Raw genomic sequence first — 27,699 nt, 5'->3', positions numbered from 1 at the left:
ACTCCTCCCAGCCGGAGAAGGGCGCTGTGGGCGACGGGCGCTTCATCCAAACACTCCTCCCAGCCGGAGAAGGGCGCTGTGGGCGACGGGCGCTTCATCCAAACACTCCTCCCAGCCGGAGAAGGGCGCTGTGGGCGACGGGCGCTTCATCCAAACACTCCTCCCAGCCGGAGAAGGGCGCTGTGGGCGACGGGCGCTTCATCCAAACACTCCTCCCAGCCGGAGGGGGCGCTGTTGGAGAGAAGCTGGCGGATCGCGGAGATGTTCCGGTTCAAGGGTGAAGTGCCAATTACCATGTGGGGCGAAAGTGAGGAGTGAAGGCGAGTTTCGTTAAATTATAAGAGGTGAGTTTAATAGTTTCTCGGAGGAGATTGTTCAAGAACATTATCTCACGCTTTAAAGTGCATGTGCTCCCATGACAAAATACTTTTAATTGTTCAGGTTTTATTGAACTAAACGGTTAACTTTGCTGCTGTTTAGTTACAGGGAGTAGGAGGGTGCATGTTCCCTACAGGTACTAACTGGGTTTTTAATACTTAAGGAATAATGTTAATAATTTCTCTATTTAGATTTCTTCAGGTTATAAAAATGCATGCTGGTATTGGCTTTTAAAGTAACTAGGAGAAAGTGAGGACTGCAGATGCTGGAGGTCAGAGCTGAAAATGTGTTGCTGGAAAAGCGCAGCGGGTCAGGCAGCATCCAAGGAGCAGGAGAATCGACGTTTCGGGCATAAGCCCTTCTTCAGGAATGAGGAAAGTGTGTCCAGCAGGCTAAGATAAAAGGTAGGGAGGAGGGACTTGGGGGAGGGGCGTTGGGAATGCGATAGGTGGAGGGAGGTCAAGGTGAGGGTGATAGGCCGGAGTGGGGGTGGGGGGCGGAGAGGTCAGGAAGAAGATTGCAGGTTAGGAAGGCGATACTGAGTTCGAGGGATTTGACTGAGACAAGGTGGGGGGAGGGGAAATGAGGAAACTGGAGAAATCTGAGTCTATCCCTTGTGGTTGGAGGGTTCCTACGCGGAAGATGAGGCGCTCTTCCTCCAACCGTCGTGTTGCTATGGTCTGGCGATGGAGGAGTCCAAGGACCTGCATGTCCTTGGTGGAGTGGGAGTGGGAGTTGAAGTGTTGAGCCACGGGGTGGTTGAGTTGGTTGGTCCGGGTGTCCCAGAGATGTTCTCTGAAACGTTCCGCAAGTAGGCGGCCTGTCTTCCCCAGTATAGAGGAGGCCACATCGGGGCAGCGGATGCAATAGATGATGTGTGTGGAGGTGCAGGTGAATTTGTGGTGGATATGGAAGGATCCCTTGGGGCCTTGGAGGGAAGTAAGGGGGGAGGTGTGGGCACAAGTTCTGCGTTTCTTGCGGTTGCAGGGGAAGGTGCCGGGAGTGGAGGTTGGGTTGGTGGGGGGTGTGGACCTGACGAGGGAGTCACAGAGGGAGTGGTTTTTTCGGAATGCTGATAGGGGAGGAGACGAAATATATCCCTGGTGGTGGGGTCCGTTTGGAGGTGGCGGAAATGACGGCGGATGATATGCTGTATATAGAGGTTGGTGGGGTGGTAGGTGAGGACCAGTGGGGTTCTGACCTGGTGGCAGTTGGAGGGGTGGGGCTCAAGGGCGGAGGAGCTGGAAGTGGAGGAGATGCGGTGGAGGGCATCGTTGATCACGTCTGGGGGGAAATTGCGGTCTTTGAAGAACGAGGCCATCTGGGTTGTACGGTATTGGAACTGGTCCTCCTGGGAGCAGATGCGGTGGAGACAAAGGAATTGGGAATATGGGATGGCATTTTTACAGGGGGCAGGGTGGGAGGAGGTGTAGTCTAGGTAGCTGTGGGAGTCGGTCGGTTTACAGTAAATGTCCATGTTGATTCGGTCGCCTGAGATAGAAATGGAAAGGTCGAGGAAGGGGAGGGAGGAGTCTGAGACGGTCCAGGTAAATTTGAGGTCGGGGTGGAAGGTGTTGGTAAAGTGGATGAACTGTTCAACCTCCTCGTGGGAGCACGAGGCAGCGCCGATACAGTCATCGATGTAGCGGAGGAAAAGGTGGGGGGTGGTGCCAGTGTAGCTGCGGAAGATGCACTATTCCACATATCCTACGAAGAGGCAGGCATAGCTGGGACCCATGCGGGTGCCCATGGCTACTCCTTTGGTTTGGAGGAAGTCGGAGGATTGGAAAGAGAAGTTGTTCAGGGTGAGGACCAGTTCAGTCAGTCAAAGGAGGGTGTCATTGGAAGGGTACTGGTTGGAATGGTGGGAAAGGAAGAAGCGGAGGGCTTTGAATCCTTTGTGATGGGGGATGGAGGTGTACAGGCACTGGATGTCCATGGTGAAGATAAGGCGTTGGGGACCGGGGAAGCGAGAATCATGGAGGAGGTGGAGGGCGTGAGTGGTGTCTCGAACGTAGGTGGGGAGTTCTTGGACTAAGGGGGACAGGACCGTGTCGAGGTATACAGAGATGAGTTCGATGGGGCAGGAGCAGGCTAAGCCCTCCACCTCGTCCATGATTTTTGCTTCCCCAGTCCCCAACGCCTTATCTTCACCATTAACCCCTTACTTCCCTCCAAGGCCCCAAGGGATCCTTCCATATCCGCCACAAGTTCACCTGCACCTCCACACACATCATTTATTGCATCCGCTGCACCCGATGTGGCCTCCTCTATATTGGGAGACAGGCCGCCTACTTGCAGAACGTTTCAGAGAACACCTCTGGGACACCCGGACCAACCAACCCAACCACCCTGTGGCTCAACACTTCAACTCCCCCTCCCACTCCACCAACAATATGCAGGTCCTTGGACTCCTCCATCGCTAGACCATAGCAACACGATGGCTAGAGGAAGAGTGCCTCATCTTCCGCCTAGGAACCCTCCAACCACAAGGGATGAACTCAGATTTCTCCAGTTTCCTCATTTCCCCTCCCCCCACCTGGTCTCAGTCAAATCCCTCGAACTCAGCACTGCCTTCCTAACCTGCAATCTTCTTCCTGACCTCTCCGCCCCCACCCCACTCCGGCCTGTCACCCTCACCTTGACCTCCTTCCACCTATCGCATTTCAAACGCCCCTCCTCCCTACCTTTTATCTTAGCCTGCTGAACACACTTTCCTCATTCCTGAAGAAGGGCTTATGCCCGAAACATCGATTCTCCTGTTCCTTGGGTGCTGCCTGACCTGCGCTTTTCCAGCAACACATTTTCAGTTTTAAAGTAACTACTTTGAAAGGTCCCATGGTCTGATCACTTTATGTGAAGCTCAGGTTGAGATCAAAAGGATTGAGATCCACACACTCATGGATTTGTGGAACTGAGTGTTTTCTCTAAGAATAGATCAAAATAGGTGATACACTTGAACCAAAGTGAGAGAGGGTTAATCCCAACATTTCTACCTGTCTGGTTTTGAACTGCATTGTTTGGAATCTATCTGTGCAGCCCTATTTACAGCTGGGCAATGACACGGCTCCAGCCAGTGTTCCAATGCCTGTAATAAACAGCATAATTTTAATACATACACTTTGCATTGTTTTTACTACTACCTAGATTGAATATTAGCTCTGGCTAAGTAAATGTCTGTTGTGGAGCCAAAGTTTGAAGTTACCAAAAATGTCGTAACTTTTAAGTGGTAGAATGTGGTGGTGTTTACTGTTTAATATGGTGTGGTTATGTCTTAGCCTGAATAAAAATTAAATTATATTGGAATTGCATTGGTCAATCAACATTCTGGGTGTGAAGTAGTTTCATGTTCATTGATGACACATCATCTCAGTCAGACAACTCAGAGACAGTAAAGGACATTCACTTTTGGATAAATATAACTCAATGTTGGCAAAACTAAAGCCAATTTCTTGTGTCATCACTGTAAACTCTATTGCCAGGCAACAAACTTATTTTCTAAACCAGGGTAATCACAACGGTAACTGTTTTATTTCAGCCTTAATGCATTTCCAAACATGTGATCATTCAGTTACCAAAATCAATAACATCCTTCTCTGTAAAATTGCTTCCCTTGCCTCAACACATCTGCTAAAATGGACAAAAGTGAGGACTGCAGATGCTGGAGATTAGAGTTGAGAGTGTGGTGTTGGAAAAGCACAGCAGGTCAGGCAGCATCAGAGGAGGAGGAAAATCAACGTTTTGAGATTATCTTAGAATCCATAAACTGTGGAAACAGGCTATTTGGCCCAACACAGGCACACCAATCCCCCCAAAGAGTAACCTGCCCAAACCCATTCCCCGAGACTCTACATTTCCCCTGACTAATGCACCTCCCCTACACATCCCTGAACACTATGGGCAATTTAGCATAGCCAAATCACCTAACCTGCACATATTTGGACTGTGGGAGGAAACTGGAGAACCCAGAGGAAACGTACAGACATGGGTTAAATGTCAAACGCCACACAGTCACCCAAGGCTGGAATCGAATCTGGGTCCCTGGCGCTGTGAGGCAGCAGTGCTAAACACTGAGCCACCATGCCAGCTGATTGCTTCCCTTGTCACACCTTTCATTGAAAAAGAATCAGTTACACAACATTGTATCTGTGCTGATGATGGTTAGATTTTAGCTCCTGAAACAAACCAAACCTAATTCATAATAGCAAATGCTTACTCCAGTGAATGTCACTCAAACAGGACCATCCTCCTTTATATCATCCATTGGTGGAGGTCCAATCCTCCCAAGTGAAATGACTTCAGCCTGGTCTCAGAGTGAGTATCGAGAGAATGACCAGAGCCTCGTTTCCTATAAGAAGGGCAGCTGCACAGCAGCTTAAAAACCTTGTGTACATTTGATCATCCTTCACCTTACAACTTTCATTCTGGTTTAAATATCTAACTCAAGCTACTCAGAAATCCCTGCAGGCACAACAAAAATTAGAGGTAACATTGCTTGAGACTCAACAATTCCAGACTTTCTGTCCAATTCTTGACCAATTCACCCAATGGCATTGTAATAATTGCTCGACCAATAGACAATTTGGATCAAAGTCTCAATTTTAAATTTCTCACCTTTATTTCCAAATCCATTATTTGCTTTACTAATTCCTTGCTTTGTAACTTCCTACAGCACACTCGATCTGTGTTCCTCCACTTGTGGCTTTTTCTGCATTTCTGAATATAGTAATACCAACATGAACTGCCACATCTTCAGCTTCCTGGGGCCTGAGCTCTGGAACTCCCTCCATAAGCCTTTACCACTCTTTCTTCTCTAAGATATTTCTTAAAATCAGCTACTTTGACCAAGCTTTTGGCCACTATTCCTCATATCTCCTTCCTGAGCTCTGCATCACATTTTGTTTGATTCTACTGTGAAGCACCTCAAGATGCTTTGTAATTTAAAGATGCATCATAAATGAAACTTAATATTAGGTCTGGAAGGAAACTGAGGAGAAATGTGTTTGGTAAAAATGTGTGTCAAGACGAAAGATAGAAAAGAGTTATTGAACTTCATCATTCTTCGAGATCAAAGATAATTGATAATAATAAGTGAAGTTAGGTATCAGTGAACGAGGACGTTAAATTATATTTCATGTGGTCCATCGAATCCACTCTGACCCTGTAACCTTGCATTTCCCATGGCTAATCCGCCCAGCCAGCACATCCCTAAACACTATGGCAATTTAGCATGGCTGATCCACCTAAACTGTACATCTTTGGATTGTGGGAGGAAACCAGAGCACCCTGTGGAAACCCGCGCAGACACGGGAGAATGTGCAAACGCCACACAGACAGTTGCCCATGGGTGGAATTGAACCCAGATCCCTCGCCACTGGGCCACCGTGCCACTCCAATTTGTAGGCAGCATAGAAGTACTTGGCAAAGCAGTTACTGACCTGCATTTAGTATCCATACTGAGGAGACTGCATAACAAGTTAATTTAGAAAACTTGGTTGTATTAAGTATACAATATAGAAAGGCTTGGAACTCTGAACAATAATGTGGAGAAGCAGATACATGAACAAATATCTTACACAAGAAAGTGTCAGGAAAGAAAGTAGTTGGATGTGTGTAGGGTAGAAAAATGAGCAAAGAATTCAAGGAGAGAATGATACTTCCGGAAAGCAAGAAGGAACAGGTGATGGAAACTGTGGAAGATAATCAAGGGAAGATGGAGGTTGATGTGTTAAATGCATGAAAAAAATGTGTATTATAAAGGCAGGAATAAAACCAAGGCCCGAGGAAAAATTATGAAGTCCCCTGAAGTTGCTGGGAGGTCACACTGATTTAGTTCACAGTCTCCTGACTAAAATGACACAGTTCAGGTAAGATGACCATCAATAGGCCAACTAATTGACTACCTATCTTTGATTGACCGACACCTAAACATTGTCATTCCCACTTTTAGGAATATCTCAGCACAACAATAGCATTAAACTTCTCTCCTGACATCATCTACCAGCATTTAGCACAATATGACATTTCAAGCTCGTTTCTGGATTGATCAGTGAGAATGGGTCCCAACTACTTTTGTCTTCATTTATTCACCAGCTTTTGACTAATGGAATCTCTGTGTCTCTGGCAATGGGTCGAAGACCAGGATTCATTCTCCAATGTTGCTGTAACACATCAAACGTAGTTTTAAAAATAAGCTAAAATATTTTCTATCAAAAGAAAGAGCAGCATTGTCTTTGCATCATATATATAAAATAATCATATTGAGTATTAGTGACTGGTGTTTGCTTTTGAATGATGACAGACCTTTTTTTGAGTTTTTAGCAATTTGCTTTTATTGAAATAACATCGGCGTTAAACTATTTCCACACTTTTTTATGTTTTTATAGTAGTTATAAATGTTTACAAAAAGAAGTGTGGCTTGGCCTATAGGATAGAGTAATATAAATTTAGTTTTCTTCTCAATAGTTGATTGATTTTCCTCATCTTCTCAATGCTGAATCATTGATTAACTTACTGTGAAAATGGTCTGGGAAAATGTTGTGCTGAAAAATACAATTTTCACGGAATCTAGTTAAATCTGACGAAAGCACTTCTAAGGAGAGCAATTACTTTACACCACATGGTGCAATTTGTAATGAAGTAAAGGTTATTTGAAATGTCACTATTCAGCAAATTTTATTTGTGTGTGTTACTAAAAGTTAAGTTTCCATAGCGAGCGTCTGACCTTAAGCATGCTGTGTGTTCATCATTAGTTTTCATTTCCTTTTGTTTTCAACCTCAGGAAAGCAAAATGACCTCTTTAGCCTTTCAGCTGAAACGCTTGGCTTTACCACAGAATGATCCAAGTCTTCTGACTCGCACAGTAACAGTATCGTTGTTGTTTGATTGTAAGGAAGCTGCTACTGTTGACAGAGACACTTTCTTTGCCATAGGTAAGTGATACATCCACCCTGCACTTGCATGCCTCAACATATTTTCTTTGGGAGCTGTTACTGCTGTTGTCTCTACTCTGCTATACCTGTCATAGATCTATTGGATTGGTACACGACCACTGCAAAGGTTTACGCAGACCATATACTTGTAATTTATTTTATTTGATCCCCATTTTTGCTTCCTCAGTTAATCAAATTTTGGAGTCTAACTTTTTTGAAGTATTCACATATATATTTAGCATCATCATTTGCAAATATTCCAATTTTTTTAACTAAAAGATCCCTCCCAGTTAATTAAAATGTACTTATCACTCCTTTTGAATCATGTCATTTCTAAAATCATATATCTTGTATTAATCTTTAGTGATGTGAGCTGCTGTGGTCGATCCTCACTGGAGATTCTAGCACTACACTGAGGGCACCATCCAGAACTAGATATCAAGTGGGGTCATCGATTTTTTGTTACTGCTGTAACTCATTTAAGAAGTGCCATTTTATTCCACTTTCCAGTTTCCATTGTATGAATTAAAAATCAAGCTATTGTATTTACATTCTGTCCATACGTCATCAAATGAGCATAAGAAATAGGAACAGAAGTGAGCCATTTGGCCAATTAAGCCTGGTCTGCTGTTCACCTCTACCATGGCTGATCAAACTCAATATCATTCTCCTGTACTGTCTACATGTCTTTTGATATTGGTAATACCTAGAAATGTATAAGTGTCAGTTGTGAATATATTCAATGACTGAGTCTCCAAAGCCCTCTGGGAATGGGAATTCCAAAGATTCACCATCTTTGGAGTAAAACAATTCGTCCTTGTCTCAACCCTAAATGGGCTGCGTCTTATTCTGAGACTGGGTCCCATGGTTCCAGACAATTAACTGGGGAAATATTCTTCCTGCATCTACACTGTCAAACTCTAAGAGTTTGTACGCTTCAATGGGGTGAACTCACAATCGTATGCTTCAATGGGATGAACTTGCACTCTAGAGAGTATAGGCCCAGTCTGCTGAATCACTCCCCAAGTAACAATCTGTCATTCCTGTAATCAGATTGTTGAATCTTTGTTACACTGCCTCTGTGGCAAGTATGTTCTTTGTTCAATCTCTGCCACAGTTTGCAGAAAATCACCAGCCCTTTTTGGGAATCCCTGTTTTGCTAGAATTAAGTAAAACCGCTGTGACATTTTCTCAATTTGTCCTCCTTCTTCCTAAAATGCTGCATACATCATCCAGTCACAGATTTCAGTTGGCATTTAAAATAATTTTTTCTCATACTGTGTAAATTGGTGACTAGGCCAGCATTTATTGCCTCTTTTTGATTGTCCTTGAGAAGATGGTGACAAGCTACTGTCTTGAACCCCTGCAGTCTTTAATCTGGGGTAGCATTTTTAAAAGATTCACTCATGATGTGGGGGTCACTGGCCAGGCTAGCATTTATTGCCCATCCATACCAGAAGGCAGTTCAGAGACAACCATATTGCTGTAGATCTGGAGTTACATGTAGACCAGACAAGGTGAGGGTGACTGATTTCCTTACCTAAAGGATGGGTGCTTCCCCAACAATCGATGATGGTTTTGTGGTCATCATTAAACTCTTAATTCTGGATTCTTTATTCACTTCAAATTTCACCATCTGCCATGTAAGAATTTGAACTTAAGTCCCCAAAACATTAGCTGAGTTTCTGGATTAATAGTTTAGAGATAATGTGACTAAGTCATTGCCTCCCCCTGTGGTGTGGTGGCAGTAGTAGGTACACCCACGCTGTTGTTAAGAAGGAAATTCCAGGATTTTGAGCTATTGACAGTGAAAGAGCTGCAATATATTTGCAAGTCAGGATAGTGTAAGGTTTAAACTGAACCTGCAATTAGTGGGGTTTCCATGAATCTGCTCTCGTCCTTCTATTTCTATTTTCATTCTGCCCTTTCAGCCTCTCCCTTCACTATTACTTTTTCCAGCTGTTCCTCATAGAAATTTGTTTCTTTTAGCAAATCACGTCACATTTCATTTTGACCCTTTCACACTCACCATTCTTTGTGTTGTTTGCTCCATTCTCCAATTCCACTAGTCCTCCTTCAGTTCTTTGATAACAATATTTATATTAACAGTGGTCTCTGAATTTCACCGTTCTCGGAACCCTAATAGTTGATGTTTTGATGTGATATTTTTTATGTTTCGCTTTTCACCAGCTTGTGTAGATGAAGCCACAACTTCTTCATATCTATAGAATATCCATTTCCTTTTTGTCATAAATAATACAAAATTGCTAATTTTACTCAGAAGCAGTTACTCTTTGCCACAGTTTAAGGTGGTTCTCTTTTTTTTCATTTGGTACAAAGTTTTTTTTCTGGTTGAATACAAAAATGGTACGAAAGACCTAATGAGTTTTTAATGCTTCTTTTGCAATCCTTTTTTGCACATCATCTTTCCAGAAAGTGTGTAAACTGCCTCTAATAATTAAACAATTACCATCTACTGGATTGGTTTAGGAGGAGGCTTATTAAGGGAGTGTACACACATGTAGATCTTATCAAATGCATGAGAGATAATTTTCTTTTATCATGTTTACAGTGTAAAGATAATATATACAGGACCATCCAAATAGTCTTTTAGAATTTATAATGCACTAAAGATCAAATCCTTCCATAAAGGTGTGATGACTTGTATTCTAAACTTTGACTAAAATCAGTAATAGATTTTTCTTTTATTGGAAATTCTTGTGGAATAATACTTTACATGACTTCATCATTGTGTTAACACTCATTTCTCTAATCATGTAGGATGTACAGGTTTAGAGGAACTTATTGGAATTGATCCAGCTTTTGAAGAATTTCAGTCGACACTCTTCAGCCAAGCTTCCAAAGGTCTAGAACGTAGTGTTCAAACTAAAGAAGTGAATGCCAAGCTCAATGAGAATATATTGATTTTTCTAACACGCTTATCGCCATATTTCATGCTCAAGCCAGCTCAGAAGTGCCTCGAATGGCTTATTCAAAGGTAACATGATACCAATGATTTGGAATTTAGAAAATAATTTATTTCTTTTTTTCTTCAACAAGCATATTTGAACCTATGTTTGAATGTCTCTGTTCTTAGTCAAAACGATCTGTATTCAAACCTGTATTATATTAATGAAACATAGTTAATTGCAATTTTCTTTTATTTTGCAGTAACTAGGAATCAGCAGATTTAATTAAAACAGATAAAAACATTTTGCTGAATGATAGTTTTGGGATCGTAACATGTTTTGAAGCTGTGATACAGTTATTTTCATTGCATGAAAGTAATTACAGCAATGAGATCTCCATGGTTTTAACCTGTATGTACTTGTTTCGCTAGATTCCACATTCATCTGTATAATCAGGACAGTTTGATCGGCTGCATTCTTCCCTATCATGAGACCAATGTATTTGTCAGAGCCATTCAGCTTCTTAAAATTGATTGCCCAACTCATCGCTGGCATTGGCTGATGCCCATGCAGGTAATAAAAAAAGTTCAAACAATGTAATTAAAGTCTGCAGAAATGAGGTTTTTATTCTGCAGTTATGATGTTTGTGACATTCAATGGATAAGAATAATTGGCATTCATCAGGTTTTATTTCAGTAGTTTTAAACTAAAAAATCCAGCCATAACAGTATTTCACTTAGATGGCTATTTGGTAAAAATTGTTGAATGCATTTGGACCAGTCTGTTATTTTCTTATCCGTCATAAAATTGCTTTTAAATTGACTAACTGGTTCTGTAATCTGTAAATTCTACGGCTGAAATTCCTTTAAATATGATTCACCCTCCAGCTGGGGTCCCAGCCTCCACCTTACCTCCCAACCTCTTGTCAGTGGCACATTCACTAATGATGGTGGCACTGCACATGGAATGTGCATCCACTGTATCCATATTGTTTGTTCAATAATCACTCTGAAATTCTACAAGAGCATGGCTAATGGCAATTGACTATCTTTCTACTGTCTGGGTATATTTCCAGTGTAAAATATTTTATCAGTGCACCTCATGGTTTATGGAGGTATTTGTTGTACATGTTATTACTATCAATGATCTGATAAATGGTTATAGGATAGGCCACTAACCAAGCATCCATATCGTCAACTGCTTGCTGTTGAGATCACGGTGTTTGAGTTGCTTTTCGTCCAAGTACTAGAAAATGTGCATCTATATGTGAAAATGATGCAGAGCGAGAGAGAAATGAAAGATTTGATTAATCTTGTGTGACTTTGTAGGACATTATTTCTTTAGTAGAGGGTGTGGTGTAGCTGAGACACAAAGATGGTATCTGAATGAGAAAATAATCAGTTCCACCAACAGATGCATTCTGCTATAACCTTATTCAAATAAGTTGTTTTTTTCTATTATCTATGCAGAAATGTGGCGTCCCGTTGGCAAGAAGTACATTAATTACACATTGTTACAAAGATTTGAACTTTATGGATTTCATCTGCAGTCTGATAACCAAAGCTGTCAAGGTTTGTACACCCAACCTCAAATTTGAAAGTTTTGGTCTAATTTGAATTTTCGCTCTGAGTGTTTTCACATTCACACTTAGAAAATATGAATTGTTCAAAAGCATAGTATAGAATTATTATTGTAGTAGCAGTACAAAAGATCCTTAAAGATACTGCAATTATGGTACTGACTGGTGCAGGCCAGCAAGTTTCAAGGCTTAATGCTTTTCTTGTGCTCACTTGGTGAATGTGCTGGTTTCTGTTCCATGACTAGTGCATGATGAAAGCAACCAGGGTTGTCCATCTTGATCTCAGTCTGAGATTAAAACAGGAAATTCTATGTAGATTTACATCAGCAAGCCCAAAATCTGTCTCACACATTATGTTCTCAGCAGTTGAATAAATTAGCAATTTATTGAAGCTTATAAGGGAATATTAAGCACACCAAATTTCAAGAATTGTGATTATGAAATAAACCTAATTATCAATTTCTGTTTTTTATTTAGGCATTTGCAGATTATCCTAGCAATCCAGCACAGCTGAGGGTTCTTTTTTCTTTTTATGCATCCACCATTGTGCTAGCATTAAACAATGCGGAGAAAATAACAGACACCATAGTGGCCAAACTGCTTCCATATATCCAGAAGGTAAAACATTTTGCATGTGTGAAGCTAAATCATGTGGAGCATATTTACTTTCAATTTTATTATAAATATCTTGAAATAAAAGCAATATACTGCAGGTGTTAGAAATATGAAATCAAAACAAAGTTCTGGAAATATTCAGCTGCAGTTCAGTTCTGAGAAAGCGTCCTATTTGACTCAGATTATTAACTCTTTCTCTCTTCATAGTTGCTATCAGATGTGCTGAGCTTTTACTGCGCTTTCTGTTTTTATTTTATAAACGTCTTAACTTTTTTTTTGCTAGTTAGATCTGCACTATTCATTTTGTGCAAAAATGCAAAATATACTGTAAGGGATAAGAGGGGATGGGGGGGCTGGGTTCACTATTGTTCCTCATTACCTTGTATATACTCTGACTTCTTATGCTTCACACCAATAGTTGAAGCTATGTAACAACATCCATTGCTGAAATGACCTCTGATTTGTATGCACCCTGCTGGTCACCCACATTATAATATTTGAATGACACTGCTTTTATATGTGTCATACTGTGCTTTAGAAATTGTTGAATTTTTAGAAATTTTAAAAAATTTTTAGAAATTAAAACATTTTTCTTCAAATTGATAGGGATTGAAGTCTTCATTTGCTGATTATAGAGCTGCTACCTATATGATAATCTGTCAGCTTGCTGCAAAAGCTGTCATGGAAACCTCTCTGGTAAACACACTGGCTCAGCAGATCACCAAATCACTTGTGAAGACGCCATCACTGAAACGAGAGGGATTGAGTTGTTTGATAGTTTTACTACAGCACCAAAAGAAAGAAAGTATTAGTGAAAAGTAAGTGAATTATTTTCTTTTACAATCATTTGGTAGTACAGAATTTGAGTATTCCTGAAAAAGGACTTGTAGAACGTTTTTTGTCTGAAGAATTCACAGAAACAAACCAACTAAAGGGAACACATGATTTATACTGTTTGAGAGGAGAACGCCGATTGGTTAGCAGCAAAACTGTGATTGATACCTGCATTGACTTTGGAGAATACACCAATTAATAATGGGTAGTGTCTGACTGTTTATTACCCAGCGATTGTATTATACATCTATATGATGTTGTTACTCAACAGGTCAGATTCCAGACTGAATTCTGGCTTGATAGATATGTTTTATCTTTTAGTTTTATTGAGGTGGTCTCTTGCTGAAACATAGGCACACAATGTTGCTGGTTTGCTTTTAACATAAAGCTAAAGTTTATTAAGCAAAATAAATCAAGACAAAAATAGAATAAAGCAGTCTGTATACATATAGTATAAGCCTAAAGACCAAAACTTTAAACATACTAAAAGTTTAATCCCAAAACACTCCTTTATGGATCCCAAAGGAAACTTTTTTGGATCCCAAAATTATCCTTTGTACAGTACCCAGAAGTACTCCCTGTCGAGTAATTTTACCAAGGAGAAGATATTTTCTTAACCCCTTGATAGGCTTACATTAACTGTGACTTTAACATTAAATCTGGAACATCTGGGAGCTTCTTCCTGGAGCTATCATACACCTGACCTTCAGAAACTACTCTGTTTCAAATAATCTCTTCAGGGGTTAATCCAAACACTTTGGGACTGAAACTGATTCTTTATTCTACCTGAGAGTAACAAACCCAACTATTTTCTCTCTCTCTTAGGAGCACAGTTTTATACATCTTTTTCCAAGGACTTATTCAGTACCGACTAAAACTGAAAGGGCTCACTCGCTCAGCTATGGGTGTTTCTCTTAAGCTTATCGAAAGGTCCAGAAATTTCTAACAGATCTTGATGATCATTTGTTTACCTTGCTTGGTCATAATCCCTGCTAATTTATGCACACATCCATTAGTTCTAAAAGATAGCTCTTAGAAACTGTTTTCAAAGAAATCATCATTGCTATGGAATTAGTTACACGTTACTTATTAACTTCAGACACAAAGAAAAACCCATTTTTGACTAACTCAAACTTAATAAAAATGCATTTTGTATTATTTATCACAATTGGATGTTTACTAAAACAAAACCTGACAGTGTGAAGAATTAAGCTGACAATTTAGGAATGTTATTTAGGTTTGCAGTGTGGCAGATTTGCACATTGTGGAAACTATGCATAGTATTACATGGGGCCCTGTCTTTCCAACAGACAAAGCAAGTAGACACACTGTACCTTAACAAAGTAGGGGTAGCCATGTTTTGGTTCATTTCTCAGAGCCATATCTTGACCAGTCAAAGTCAACCTGCCTGGTTTGAAATTTAAACAAAGCTTGGCAGTTAACTGTCAGTTACTTTAGCCAATGCATAATTAATAGTTTTTTTTAAACTTCAAGTGGTACTTCCAATATGCAGTATAACAAACATGCTTTCAGAACATTTCCCAAAGTGACAACCTGTTTTAAATCTATGCTGTTTTATGTTTTCAGGCGAACAAAGTGGCACAATAATTAATATTTCAGTTCTGATCTTTTTATAAAGAGACAGTGACTTACAGCACATGACCAAGGGCTTTTGCCCGAAACGTCGATTTCGCTGCTACTTGGATGCTGCCTGAACTGCTGTGCTCTTCCAGCACCACTAATCCAGAATCTGGTTTCCAGCATCTGCAGTCATTGTTTTTACCACCTTGATGGTAATATTGGACAGGCGACATGGTGACTCCGCTGCTTCCTCAGCACCAAGGACCTGAATTGGATTCCAGCCTTGGGTGACTGTCCGTGTAGAGTTTGCATGCTCCCCCTGTGTCTGCGTGGGTTTCCACTCAGCCCTTCCATAGTCTAAAGATACACAGGTTAAGTGGATTAGCCATGGTTAATGTGGGAGTACAGAGATACCATGGAGCCTGGATTGGTTGGGATGCTCTTCTGAAGGTCAGTGCGGATACAAAGGGCCGAATTGCATTGACGGGATTCTGTGATTCTAAGTCAGATCCCAGAATGTAACTTGGCTTGATAGATCATATGTTTAATATTTGCATTGGTTAGAGTGGTAGTCAGTATCTGAAACCTGTTCACATGCAACTGCAGATGCTCTTTAATAATTTTAGAAGTATAACCTCTTTTTGGACGTAATAGAAAGGAAATAGCTTCGTCAGTTCCGGATCTAATAATGCAAAGAAGAAAATATTCTGAATTGTCATGGTGATAGAAACTTTTGTAGCAATTCAGTTTTTGAGGTGCCAGATCAATTTTGAGGAATGATTTAATTTCTGCAGGTTTGCATTTAAAGCCTAACCTCACTTTCAACCGGTTTTATTTATTTCAAGACTGAAGTACCAATTTGAGTAAAAATAATCCATGTTAGGACATTGCAAATTGCAAAATCCTGTGAAAAAGGCAATACTGTTCAAGTTGTTTGACAGTAAATTTACAAACCAAAATATAACAGATTATGGAGCTCCAATTTGTTTTCCATCTTCCGTAAACAAGGATTACACATCATCGTTGACAGGGCTCTGTATGGTGTCTGAACCATTCTACATCTACTCTTATCTTTCCCCTCCCTCCCTGAAGCATGATGGGATGCCCCTTGTCTCACCTTCTGCGCAACATGGCTCATCCTTTGCCATTTTCACCACTGTGATGCCTCAATCAAAAGCATCTTACCCTGACCCATTCCATGCAAGCATGTGAGATGGAACACATGTCCTTTTATCCCTCCCTTCTCACCATCCAGGGCCCCAAACCTTCCTTCCAAGTGGAACAGCAGTTAACTTGTACTTTTTATTGTAGTACACTTTATTCACTGCGGTCTCCATCACATCATGGAAAATAAATGCAGACTAATTGACTGTCTTACAGAACATTTCCGTTCTATCCACGAATATGACCCCTAGCGTACTGTTGCTTGTCATTTTAATTTCTCATGCTGCTCTCTTTCTGACCTTGTGACAGAAGCCTGTTAATGTGCACCAGTGAAGGTCAATGAAAGTTCAAGGAATGACACCTAAATTGTTTTAACTCTCATTCTATAGTCTTTTGGGCTCAGTGTCGAGTTCCACAATTTTAGATCACAACCTCTGCATCCATCTTATTCTGTCTGGTGGGTCTTGTCTTGTTTCTTTATTTATCCCTTTATGTGTCATTCCGTTGACTGATATAGCCACTCGTACCTTGGTTAGATACATCTTTTTCTTTATTATACCCATGACAACTCTTTTTGGCTGTTGCATCATGAAATATTTTATAATTTTTTTTCCTGCCCTCCAGCCTATCATGGTCCTTTCCTTTTGTTTTTCATGCTATCCCACCTGCTCCATTGGCTCAAAACTGTCTCTTCCTTATTTTTAATGGGATGTCAGTATTGCTGACAACACCAGTATTTGCTTTCTATTCCTAATTGTCCACCAAATGAGTGGCTTGCTGGACAATTCCAAAAGGCAGTGAAGAGTTGACCATATTGCTGTAGATCAGGAAGCGCACATACACTAAGATAAGAATGGAGGATTTTCTTCACTAAAGAACCTTAATTAAACAGAAGGGCTCATTGAGAGTGGACAATCAATCTTGCCATTCAATCAATCACTTTATTGAGAGTGGACAATCAATCTTGCCATTCCAGAGATTAGCTTCACATTTGTAATTTGTTAATTGAGGTTAAATTGCCATGGTGGTATTTGAACTGCCAGCAATCCTCAGAACATTAGACTGGTTCTCTGGATTATGATAGTGGTGACATTACCACAAACTTCTACACACAGATTTCTAGGACTCTCTTCCACAAGTGGCAGTGGATGCTAGATAAGTTGTTAATTTTAAATCTGCAATAGATATTTGTTTGTTGAGCAAAGCTGTTGAGGGAAATGGGCCAAAGTTGGGTATATAGAGTTAGGCAACAGATTAGCCATGATCTCATTAAATGGTGGAACAGGCTCAAAGGCTGATTGGCCAACTTCAGTTTCTACGTGCCACTGGGCCATAATCTCTCTATGTTCATAGCTCCCCATTTTATCTTCAGTTCTCAAGACACATCAACTTAACCTGAAATGTTAACTCTGCTTCTGTCCACAGATGGAGTCTGACCTGTTGAGCATTTCCAGTATTTTTTGTATGTTTTTATTATCGTGGTATTGTTTAATCACAGATACATTTTAAATTAGGCATTGTGAATATCAATATACTAAGACCGAATAGAAACTTAACTGTTTCTGTGTGTTCATCAAAAGTGATTTGCTAATTTCTCCATTTGAAGAATTGCTGAAGGATTCATTTATATTCTTCAGTTAACTACAGATTGCATCCTGGAGAAGATAGTCTTTATTCAGTAGTTTCAGAAAAACCTAACACGTGACATGTTTATCGTATACAAAAATCCATGCTGGTAGTGATTTAAACTGCTACCACAGTAAATAGTGGTTCCAGCCATATCGTTTTCTTCCATGTGGTTACTCAGTTTGCTGTAATTGCCCTTTTTCTTCCACGTTTTCCACGAACTCTCTTTTTCTTATTTTCTATCACTGAAGTGATGTATGTCTTTTATCTCCTAAGACTGATCGGGAGAGAAAACTCTACGAGATCCATAAATTACATTCCTACTTTAGCATCTGATTATTGCTTTCTTTATTTTACAGGACCTTTAATCATCTCTGTAATATTCCTGGCCTCATTACAACTCTCCAAGAGATTGATACTAGGTATAAGGTTTCTCCATTGCTCCAATGTTTTCTCCCGAAACTGATACATTCCGTTATCACAGAAGGCTACAACAGAATTAGAAGCAAGACGAAGCCATTCAGCTCATCAAGCCCGCTCCACCCGGACACAGGTATATTTTCTAATGATTTACCTAAAACACTTGCTCTGTATTCCTATACATATATGTGATGAAATAATACTTGATATCAATGGACAAAAGCATCTTTATCTGCCCCAGCGATATTAACATTCTTAAGGTTTTGATTTTTGTCAAATCTGTTGATTTCTTTTATGCCAATTTTACAAAATTTACTGTTATTTAAATGAAAGACTTCAGTAGCTTTTCAGCATGACAGTCAAACGTTTCGAGGCATTTAAGTTCTTCAAAGTGCAAGAGCCATTATACAGGTAGATGTGATAATCATTTTAGATACAGCAAAATTCCGTAGACAGGAGTGCAATGAATTAGATTAGATTAGGTTAGATTAGATTACTTACAGTGTGGAAACAGGCCCTTCGGTCCAACAAGTCCACACCGCCCCACTGAAGTGCAACCCACCCATACCCCTACATCTACCCCTTACCTACACTACGGGCAATTTAGGATGGTCAATTCACCTGACCTGCACATCTTTGGACTGTGGGAGGAAACCAGAGCACCCGGAGGAAACCCATGCAGACACGGGGAGAACGTGCAAACTCCACACAGTTAGTCGCCTGAGGCGGGAATTGAACCCGGGTCTCTGGCGCTGTGAGGCAGCAGTGCTAACCACTGTGCCGCCCAATTAGCTAATTGGTCTGTTTATTTTTTGGTCTATTAGTTGAGGGGAGACTGTTACCCATGTACTCAGAATTTGATGACCTTTTTCAAACAGTATCAAAGGAATAATATGCATTAACCAAAGCAAAGAGCCTCCACATAATACCTCATCTGAAGGACAGTGTCTGTGACCATGCAGCAGTCTATAGTATAGCACTCAGTGTCACCTTAAATTTGGGGCTTCAACCCCTAGCATTCTGACTTAATAATAAAAATACTACTAACCTATACTCTGATTCTAGCCTTTTGAATATTCCTAATTATAAAGACTCCAAAACTGATGGCATGTTTTTCACTGTCAAGGCCCTAAGCTCAGGATTTTCTCCCTAAAGCCTTGAGCTTCACTCTCTCCATGTGACTTGACTTTTTGTTCAAAGACACTGATATTGCCATAGATTGCTAAGTGTCATATTTTAATCTATAAAATGATGCTTGGAAGTGCAGAATTTGAATATTGCTGATGGAAGAAACATGTTGTTGAAGCTTTTTGTCTTGCACTGTCCAGGGCAAATATAAGATTAGGAAATACCAAATGATTACAGGTAGCTCTTCTATAACATGAAGGTTGCGTTCTTGTGCAACCCCACATTATAGAAAAATCGCACTTTAGAGACATTGCTTAAAGTGTTGGCGATGTGATTGTGTTGCAGCCAACACACATTTTAAAAACTTCCACTTCAGAAACAATGTCCCCAATTCGTCAGTCGTGTAACAGAGAATTCGCACGTACAACAATTTATGCTAGAGGAAGAAAGCTATGCTGATCAGTTGGCGTTTGTCTTCAGTTGAGGCATTGCAATGAAGAGCAGTAGTACCTCCTACTTCTACCTGCCACCTGTGTTGACTGAATCTCCTAATGATCACCTAATTGAATCAAACAATTATTCTTTTGTCTGTCCTTGGGAGGCAGAGTTGGGAGCATATTCAACCAGCCCATACTTGCAAAACCCAAAACTATATGTTTTCTGTTTGAAGTGATTTACCAATTGGGCAACACTTGCTGAATAATTCTAAAAGCTCCAGTAGCAATCAGTTTAACACAATCAGTCGACTTCACAGCATAGCTTGTTTACACTTGCTAGAAGCACCTATGTTTATAGGCAGGAACCTATTCTTTACAAACAAAAGGAATATGTTCAAGTCTTAAACTCTTTACTTACACAGAAGGAAGTGGAGCCTCTACTTCTCCATTTTCTCAATTGCAATGCCTTGACCAACGAGAGTTAACTTGCTCTTGTATTCTAGCCCTCTTGAAATGAATACTAATTTTGCATTTGCCTTCCTAACTGCCAACTGAATCTGCATGTTAACCTTAAGAGAATCCTGAACAAGGTCTCCTGAGTCCCTCTGTGCATCAGATTTCCACAGCCTTTCCCTATTTACACAATAGTCCATGCCTCTATTCTTTCTACCAAAACACACAACGTTAGACTTCCCTGCATTGTATTCCATTTGCCACTTCTTTTCCCACTCTCAGATCTAGAAAGATTTGCCTGAGCAAATCCTTCTGCAATCTCTTTGCCCCTCCACCTAACTTTGTGCCATCTTTTGGATTAGTGGTGCTGGAAGAGCACAGCAGTTCAGGCAGCATCTGAGGAGCAGCAAAATCGACGTTTCGGGCAAAAGCCCATCTGCCAACTTAGCAACAATGCCCTCAGTTCCTTCGTCCAGATCATTAATGTGTAATATGAATAGTCATGGTCCCAACATTGACCCCAGTTGAAATCCACTACTCACTGGCTGCCATCCAGAAAAATAACCTTCTATTCCCACTCTCTGCATTCTGCCAGTCAGCCAAGCTTCTATCCATGCCACTACCTTGCCCTAACACTTGGGCTGGTGTTATCTTAATTTGCAACCTCCTGAGAGGCACTTTGTCAAAGGCCTTCTGGAAATTCATTGGTTTTGCTTTGTCTAACGTGCTTTTACCTCCTCAAAGCATTCTCTCAGATTTGTTAGGCATGTGGTGAAGAACACCCCTCGTGCTGCTATTATGATACTTCTGTTCTCTGTATTATCTCTCTTTTGAGCTCTAAGTCACAGTCTTTGTGCTGAATTATGAAGCTTTATGCTGAACACTAATGTGTAGTGAAAACTAATTAAAGAATTGTCGATTGTTATTTAATGCTCCTATCATCTGGCCCAAATTTGTTTCTTGTTGCCGGAGGTAAGAGGATAGTATACTTGATTCATTTTACCTCTTAGATTTATCAGCTCTGTTTTCCTGCACAACAATGACTGATATAAACCCTGTGTGTCTCATGTATTCCTTTATCTCCTCAGCTGAAATGCCTGAAGAGCAGGAAGAAGGTTCTGATGGCCCAACCCACATCCAACTTCTGGAAGGCATACTTCAGAATATTGCATTAGAGAGCAACCTGGACCAAATTGTAGCCAAGTAAAGATCATTAATGTATTTCTGTATCTATAATGGCAATTCTTGTAATTGCCAGTTATATCAAATTGGTTTGTTTGATTTTTCAGGAATTAAGTATTTCAGTTCCAGTGTTTCTTGTCTTTCGTTGGCTGATTTTTGTTCACAAATGAGATTTCACTTCAGTCCTTCCCAAAAACTTGAATGAGACAATGCCCCTCTCCTGCAATTCCCTCCTTGTCTCACAACATGCTGAAAAATAAAATTGATAGCATTCATTCATGCGTGCAACAATTCAGAAAAAATCTCTAACTCTACATCCATCTTCTGATCATTCATCTTAAATACCCTCTGGCTGTTTATGCAAGGTCTGGCATCTCCGGTATTAGAAATTCTCTTGTCTCCTCTTCACTAAGCTTTTCTCCTTCATTTGATCCTTTCATATATAACCTTACTCATTCCACACACCAATTTGATTTTCTACTCCCAACTTTAAACCTTGTAAATTTAACATTTGCTGACTTCCCCCTGTTGCATCCTAATGCATCCGCTGAACCATGTTATTTGGTTGTGACAGTTTCTTTATTAAAAACAAATACTGAACATGTTTATGGTGTTAATTGAAAACACAGTCCCGATGTCATTTCTTTTGCTTTGCAGGTTGCACACACTTCAAATTGTTTGATGCAAAGACAAAAATAATTTTGTCCAAGAAAAACCATAAATTACAATAAGTGTAATCTGAAGATTGCAAACAGAATAATAGAGAAAAATACCCAAACGTAATATGGTGATCTAATTAGGGGATTCATAAATTACTTTGTTTTGTGCTTTATTTAAAGTTTGTTAACATCAGGACATTGTTGTCCTGAATTATTATGTGATGGATTACCCGTGGTAAAATCTTTAGAACAGATTTGCTATTTGATAAATTTGCCAAATAATCTGTTATTGCAGCTGTTAATCACAGCTGTCTTCTCCAGGGGCTTGTAGACAGGAATCTTTTGGTGGGGTTTATCATGATAAATATCTGACTGTAATTGAGTAGGGATTTACTACTATGGTTCGTTTATCTTTATCCTTGTTTTTCAATCACACTACATCTTACTGTTTTTCTTTATTCCAGCGTGCTTCTTGAGGAGTACATTTCCAATTGGACAGAGAATATAAACTTTGACAGTCTTTCTGCTTTAAATAAAGAAATAATGCCCGTGGTCAGACTCATGGAAGCAAAGTAAGCAAAGTAAAGAATTCCTATTTTGAATGTGGCATGATTGCCAAGCAGGTTGGAGCAAGGATCCCCATGTGTTGCTTTTCTCAGTCATTTTACTCTGGAGAATGCTAAGTTGAGTCCAGATGCTTTCCTTGCATTGGAAGGGAACTAAACTGGGCACAATGAGTAAACTGGGATCTCCTCATTCCCAACTTGTAGTTGAATTGGTATTTGCAGCAGATTACCTCTTAGCCCTCTTCTTAAAAAGAATATATTGCAAAATATAGAAACCTTTTTTGTTTTGTAAAACAATTGCTTTTGTAAGAGCAATTGGATGCGTTCAAGGCTAGCATAATTTTTCTTTTCGACCTATTGTGTTAAATGCTCTTTCAAAAATGCAAACTATCTTAATGTTACTTTGTTTGTGACTTCTATTTAAAGACTTGCTTTTCTGTTTACATGAAGGTATTCTAACGTTTATGATGTAGTCTTGGAAGAACAATTGAAAAAAGTCAAAACCCAGCATGAGCAAGACATCTTTCACCAGTTTGTTTCTCTGTCATTGAACAGTGCCAAGCATCAGGTAATATAAGATTTTAGACCCAGGCTCAATAGGAACTATTAAAGAGAAAAATTACTTTGCAGTAAATTTCATCATTCGACTATTAAATATGCAACTGTGGGGTTATCATTTTACCAAAACGTTTATTTTGGTTGCATGTATTTCTTATAAAATGACATTTAGTGTACCATGCAGAATGATATACTGCTGTTCACCAAATCTAAAACTATTACTTTCAACATGCACGATAAGCATTTCTTTCCCAGCTCTTGCATCGTATAAACTATAACATCAAGACATTTTCAAAATGGGCTTTTGCCCAAAACGTCGATTTCGCTGCTCGTTGGATGCTGCCTGAACTGCTGTGCTCTTCCAGCACCACTAATCCAGTATTTGGTTTTCAGCATCAGCAGTCATTGTTTTTGCCATATATTGTTGGAACAGAGTTAGGGAAGCTTTAGTTTTAAGGAGCTTACCTTGTGCCTGCCCTGGGCGAGCTTAATGTCACAACTGGGTTGGATTTAAATCCATATACACTGGTTTACCTAGCCTTCCTGCTGTTTGCATCCTCACTTCCATCAAGGTTCATTCTTTCCCGGATCATTAAAATAATGGATTTGATTATTTCTTTTCTTATTTCCTCCTCCTTGCAATCCCGATCACCTAACCACTACTTAATAGTGTTGTTGAAATGTAATTCATGCCCTGCATTCTAGTTCTTCATCCTTGGGATTCCTTCATTCTTAATTACCAAGTTTGAAGGTTTTGGGCTGATGCACAGTTCCTGAAACTTGAGCACGATGAAAGTAGGTTGACATTGCATATTGTACTGTCAGAACTACTGTACTCCAGCTGACAGACATCTGCGTCATTTGGTGAACATAAAAGTTCACAAGCACTACTTTGAGAAGCAAAAGGTGTTTTCCAAAAGAACTGCTTAATATTTAACTCATTGTGAGAGTATGCTGTGCATAAATTGTCTACAATGTTTCCTTTGTTTTAATAGTTATTACACCATAAAAGTACTTAATTGGCTGTTTCTTTCATTGAAAAAATAAATAAACTATGTTGTTTTCCTTACAATAGTATTTCTTATCCAGGATGATAGAGAACAGCAGGGTTAGAGGCTCCATTGTCACCTGTGAATGTTTCATTTGTGGATTAGTGGTGCTAGAAGAGCACAGCAGTTCAGGCAGCATCCAACGAGCAGCGAAATTCCTGATGAAGGGCTTTTGCCCGAAACGTCGATTTTGCTGCTCGTTGGATGCTGCCTGAACTGCTGTGCTCTTCCAGCACTACTAATCCAGAATTTGGTTTCCAGCATCTGCAGTTATTGTTTTTACCTCAATGTTTCATTCGTATCAGCCACAGGCATATTAGCTGTGTATCTTCTTATTAGCATCAGTGGTATTGGGTTAGGATGGGGGACAGACAATGGGAGTTCTTCTTTCCAATTGCTATCAATAAATCTCACAGAAAGAATAGAATTGGTTATAATGTGTGCTTTCCTATGTTTGAGTAGTGTGTTATCAATCTGTGTACATACTCATATGAATAAGAACATTTAATTATGGGATCTCTGGAATCATGCCCCAGAAACTAGTCAAAGCCTTTAGGAGTAGGTAAAGGGGTGGGTGTGGGGGGAAAGGTAAAACTAAAAGGGCTGTGAAATTCCTAACTGAGCTTAATTTTTATTTTAGTTGTTGGCAGATTCTAACACATCTTTGTTGCTGAGTCTGAATCACCCACAGCCTACAATCAGAATATTTGCTGTTGAACGCTTGAAGGAAATTATTAAAACATCACAGGTATTCCAAGGTTTAAAAATTAATTGAATTTTTATTGCATTATTCATCTTAAGCTTCAAGAATTTTCAGCATTTCCAAAAGTGCAGAAACTATGCAAAGTAACTCTAGTAGTTCCAATGAATGCCTTAAGACAAATAAATTATTTTAACATGGTGAATTTACAACATTTTTAAGTATGCAAAATGTATTCAGAAATTATAATTATAACAACTAGCTACGTGTTTGTGAAGTTACCATATTGTTAATTGCTGGTGATTCTGAGTCCAGACCAATTGCAAAGATACATGAGGTTCCTTGGCTTTTTTCAGTTTAAACAGTCTTGAGGTGCGAGTTAAGCCATCAAAGAGCTTGAGTGAAATAAAGTCCTCTTTGAAATTAATTGCTACTTGTAGTTAAGTCATTTCCCCCTGGATTTCCTAGGGGGGAGAAAATATATAACACCTGACTGTCTAAATCAAATTTGTTAGAGGTATTTTAAAAACAAGGCACCTTCAATAATACAGCTTCAGTGATTGAAAGTTAACTGTTTAGATTCACCAGCGCATTCAAAGTGTTGTCACAGGTTTGGTCCCACGTGGTATGTAGCTTCCTTGCAGAGAGGGAAACTGCTAACAAATCAGCTTGAAAGGTTGTGCAAGAGCACTTGTATATTTGCTGGTAGTTGGAGCAAGGAAGACAGAGACCAGGGGAATTCCTGATCGAGATCCACTAAGCACTTTGGAAGGCATCAGTCTTTGAGTTGTAGCACACAGTAATCTTTGTTTTTGTTTAAAACGTGGAATATTATGGCATAGTTCTGTCATTTAATTATTGAGTGTCCAGCTGTCTCTTTAAAGGTTTATGGTCCCTACGATGTATGCAGCATGGTAAAACATGTCATATTATGGGCACTAGAATACTTGTGGAAGGATTTGAAGATATAGCTGTTTAATCACAGAACGACGCACCATTTTAAATTTATTTATATACTCATTTTATTTCGAAGGAGGGATGTGATGATCTTTTTCTGAAGGAAGCAATTTTAGAGCGTTTGAAAGATGACAGTCTAGAGGTAGTTCTGGTCGCTATGCAAGCTCTGGAGGTGAGTTGTATATGTTTTTTTCAAAATTACAAAGCTACTCCACTTATTTAAATATCAGAACAGAGCATACGTTTCATGATATCAATGTGTTTCAAGTCAATTCACAGGCAGCATTATCTAACAAATATCTTGGTACTTAATGTGCACTGAACATACTCCAAGGATCAAAGTTTTGCACTTGAATGGAATTGCAAAATGACCCATAATCCAAAATTTACAAGCACAGTATTTGTTCTCTGTTCACTGTAAAAGTAGCTCCAGTTTGCTTTTCTAGGCTCCTCAGTAAGGAGTCCTTGGTATGTGGCCTTAAAAGGATGCATGGCTCACTCATAGCAGCTGAAGGTCACAACCATGTTCCAGACTACAAGATGACCATAACTAATGCTGTACATGACTGGTCAGTTCTAGTATGTTTATAAATTGATGCACATTAATCCCCAGTGACAGCTAGGGCCAGATGCAGTCCTGTGTTATCTTAAGTTGTTATCCTCTTGCTTGATGAAAGGCGAAATGCTAATGCTAAATTTTTTATTTTGTTCTGATCCTTTTGTAGGCCTTCTCTGGAAGCCTTGGCCAAGAAGAGACAGTTGCTTGCCTTTTGACAGTGCTTCAACGAGTGAACCTTTCTGATAATGAATATTGGTGGGTATAATTTTAACACCATGACAGCATAATACAAGTATTATGGAGTCATAGAATGTACAGCAAGGAAACAGACCCTTCAGTCCAACCCGTCAATGCCGACCAGATATCCCAACCCAATCTAGTCCCACCTGCCAGCAACCGGCCCATATCCCTCCAAACCCTTCCTATTCATATGCCCATCCAAATGCCTTTTAAATGTTGCAATTGTACCAGCCTCCACCACATCCTCTGGCAGCTCATTCTATACACGTACCACCCTCTGCGTAAAAAAGTTGCCCCTTAGGTCTCTTTTATATCTTGCCCCTCTCACCCTAAACCTATGCCCTCTAGTTCTGGACTTCCTGACCCCAGGGAAAAGACTTTGTCTATTTATCCTATCCATGCCCCTCATAATTTTGTAAACCTCTATAAGGTCACCCCTCAGCCTCCAACGCTCCAGGGAAAACAGCCCCAGCCTGTTCAGCCTCTCCCTGTAGCTCAGATCCTCCAACCCTGGCAACATCCTTGTAATCTTTTCTGAACCTTTTCAAGTTTTACAACATCTTTCCGATAGGAAGGAGACAAGAATTGCACACAATATTCCAACAGTGGCCTAACCAATGTCCTGTACAGCCGCAACATGACTTCCCAACTCCTGTATTCAGTGCTCTGACCAATAAAGGAAAGCATGCCAAACGCCTTCTTCACTATCCTATCTACCTGCGACTCCACTTTCAAGGAGCTATGAACCTGCACTCCAAGGTCTCTTTGTTCAGCAACACTCCCTACGACCTTACCATTAAGTGTAGAAGTCCTGCTAAGATTTGCTTTCCCAAAATGCAGCACCTTGCATTTATCTGAATTAAACTCCATCTGCCACTTCTCAGCCCATTGGCCCATCTGGTCCAGATTCTGTTGTAATCTGAGGTAACCCTCTTCACTGTTCACTACACCTCCAGTTTTGGTGTCATCTGCAAACTTACTAACTGTACCTCTTATGCTAGCATCCAAAACATTTATGTAAATGACAAAAAGTAGAGGGCCCAGCACCTATCCTTGTAGCACTCCACTGGTCACAATCTGAAAAACAACCCTCCACCACCACCCTCTGTCTTCTACCTTTGAGCCAGTTCTGTATCCAAATGGCTAGTTCTCCCTGTATTCCATGAGATCAAA

General features: G+C 40.0%; 1 protein-coding gene across 2 annotated transcripts in view; it reads left to right on the top strand.

The window, feature by feature from the left end:
* The first annotated feature begins 228 nt into the window (after window positions 1-228).
* The window catches only part of heatr1 (HEAT repeat containing 1), an 89,650-nt gene continuing 62,179 nt past the window's right edge, over window positions 229-27,699 (top strand). For both annotated transcript variants that reach the window (XM_072580561.1, XM_072580560.1), the window contains exons 1-14: window positions 229-344; window positions 7,160-7,310; window positions 10,092-10,308; window positions 10,651-10,792; window positions 11,689-11,790; window positions 12,276-12,416; window positions 13,020-13,231; window positions 17,978-18,171; window positions 21,145-21,259; window positions 22,362-22,469; window positions 22,914-23,031; window positions 24,711-24,818; window positions 25,804-25,899; window positions 26,453-26,541. In XM_072580561.1, coding sequence (XP_072436662.1) covers window positions 7,169-7,310; window positions 10,092-10,308; window positions 10,651-10,792; window positions 11,689-11,790; window positions 12,276-12,416; window positions 13,020-13,231; window positions 17,978-18,171; window positions 21,145-21,259; window positions 22,362-22,469; window positions 22,914-23,031; window positions 24,711-24,818; window positions 25,804-25,899; window positions 26,453-26,541 — 1,784 coding nt within the window. In that variant the 5' untranslated portion in view covers window positions 229-344; window positions 7,160-7,168. The remainder of the gene's footprint in view (window positions 345-7,159; window positions 7,311-10,091; window positions 10,309-10,650; window positions 10,793-11,688; window positions 11,791-12,275; window positions 12,417-13,019; window positions 13,232-17,977; window positions 18,172-21,144; window positions 21,260-22,361; window positions 22,470-22,913; window positions 23,032-24,710; window positions 24,819-25,803; window positions 25,900-26,452; window positions 26,542-27,699) is intronic.

This window comes from Chiloscyllium punctatum, chromosome 11 (assembly GCF_047496795.1).
Source record: "Chiloscyllium punctatum isolate Juve2018m chromosome 11, sChiPun1.3, whole genome shotgun sequence".
Taxonomy (NCBI): Eukaryota; Metazoa; Chordata; class Chondrichthyes; order Orectolobiformes; family Hemiscylliidae; genus Chiloscyllium; species Chiloscyllium punctatum.
This window is presented reverse-complemented; position numbering and strand designations above follow the sequence as displayed.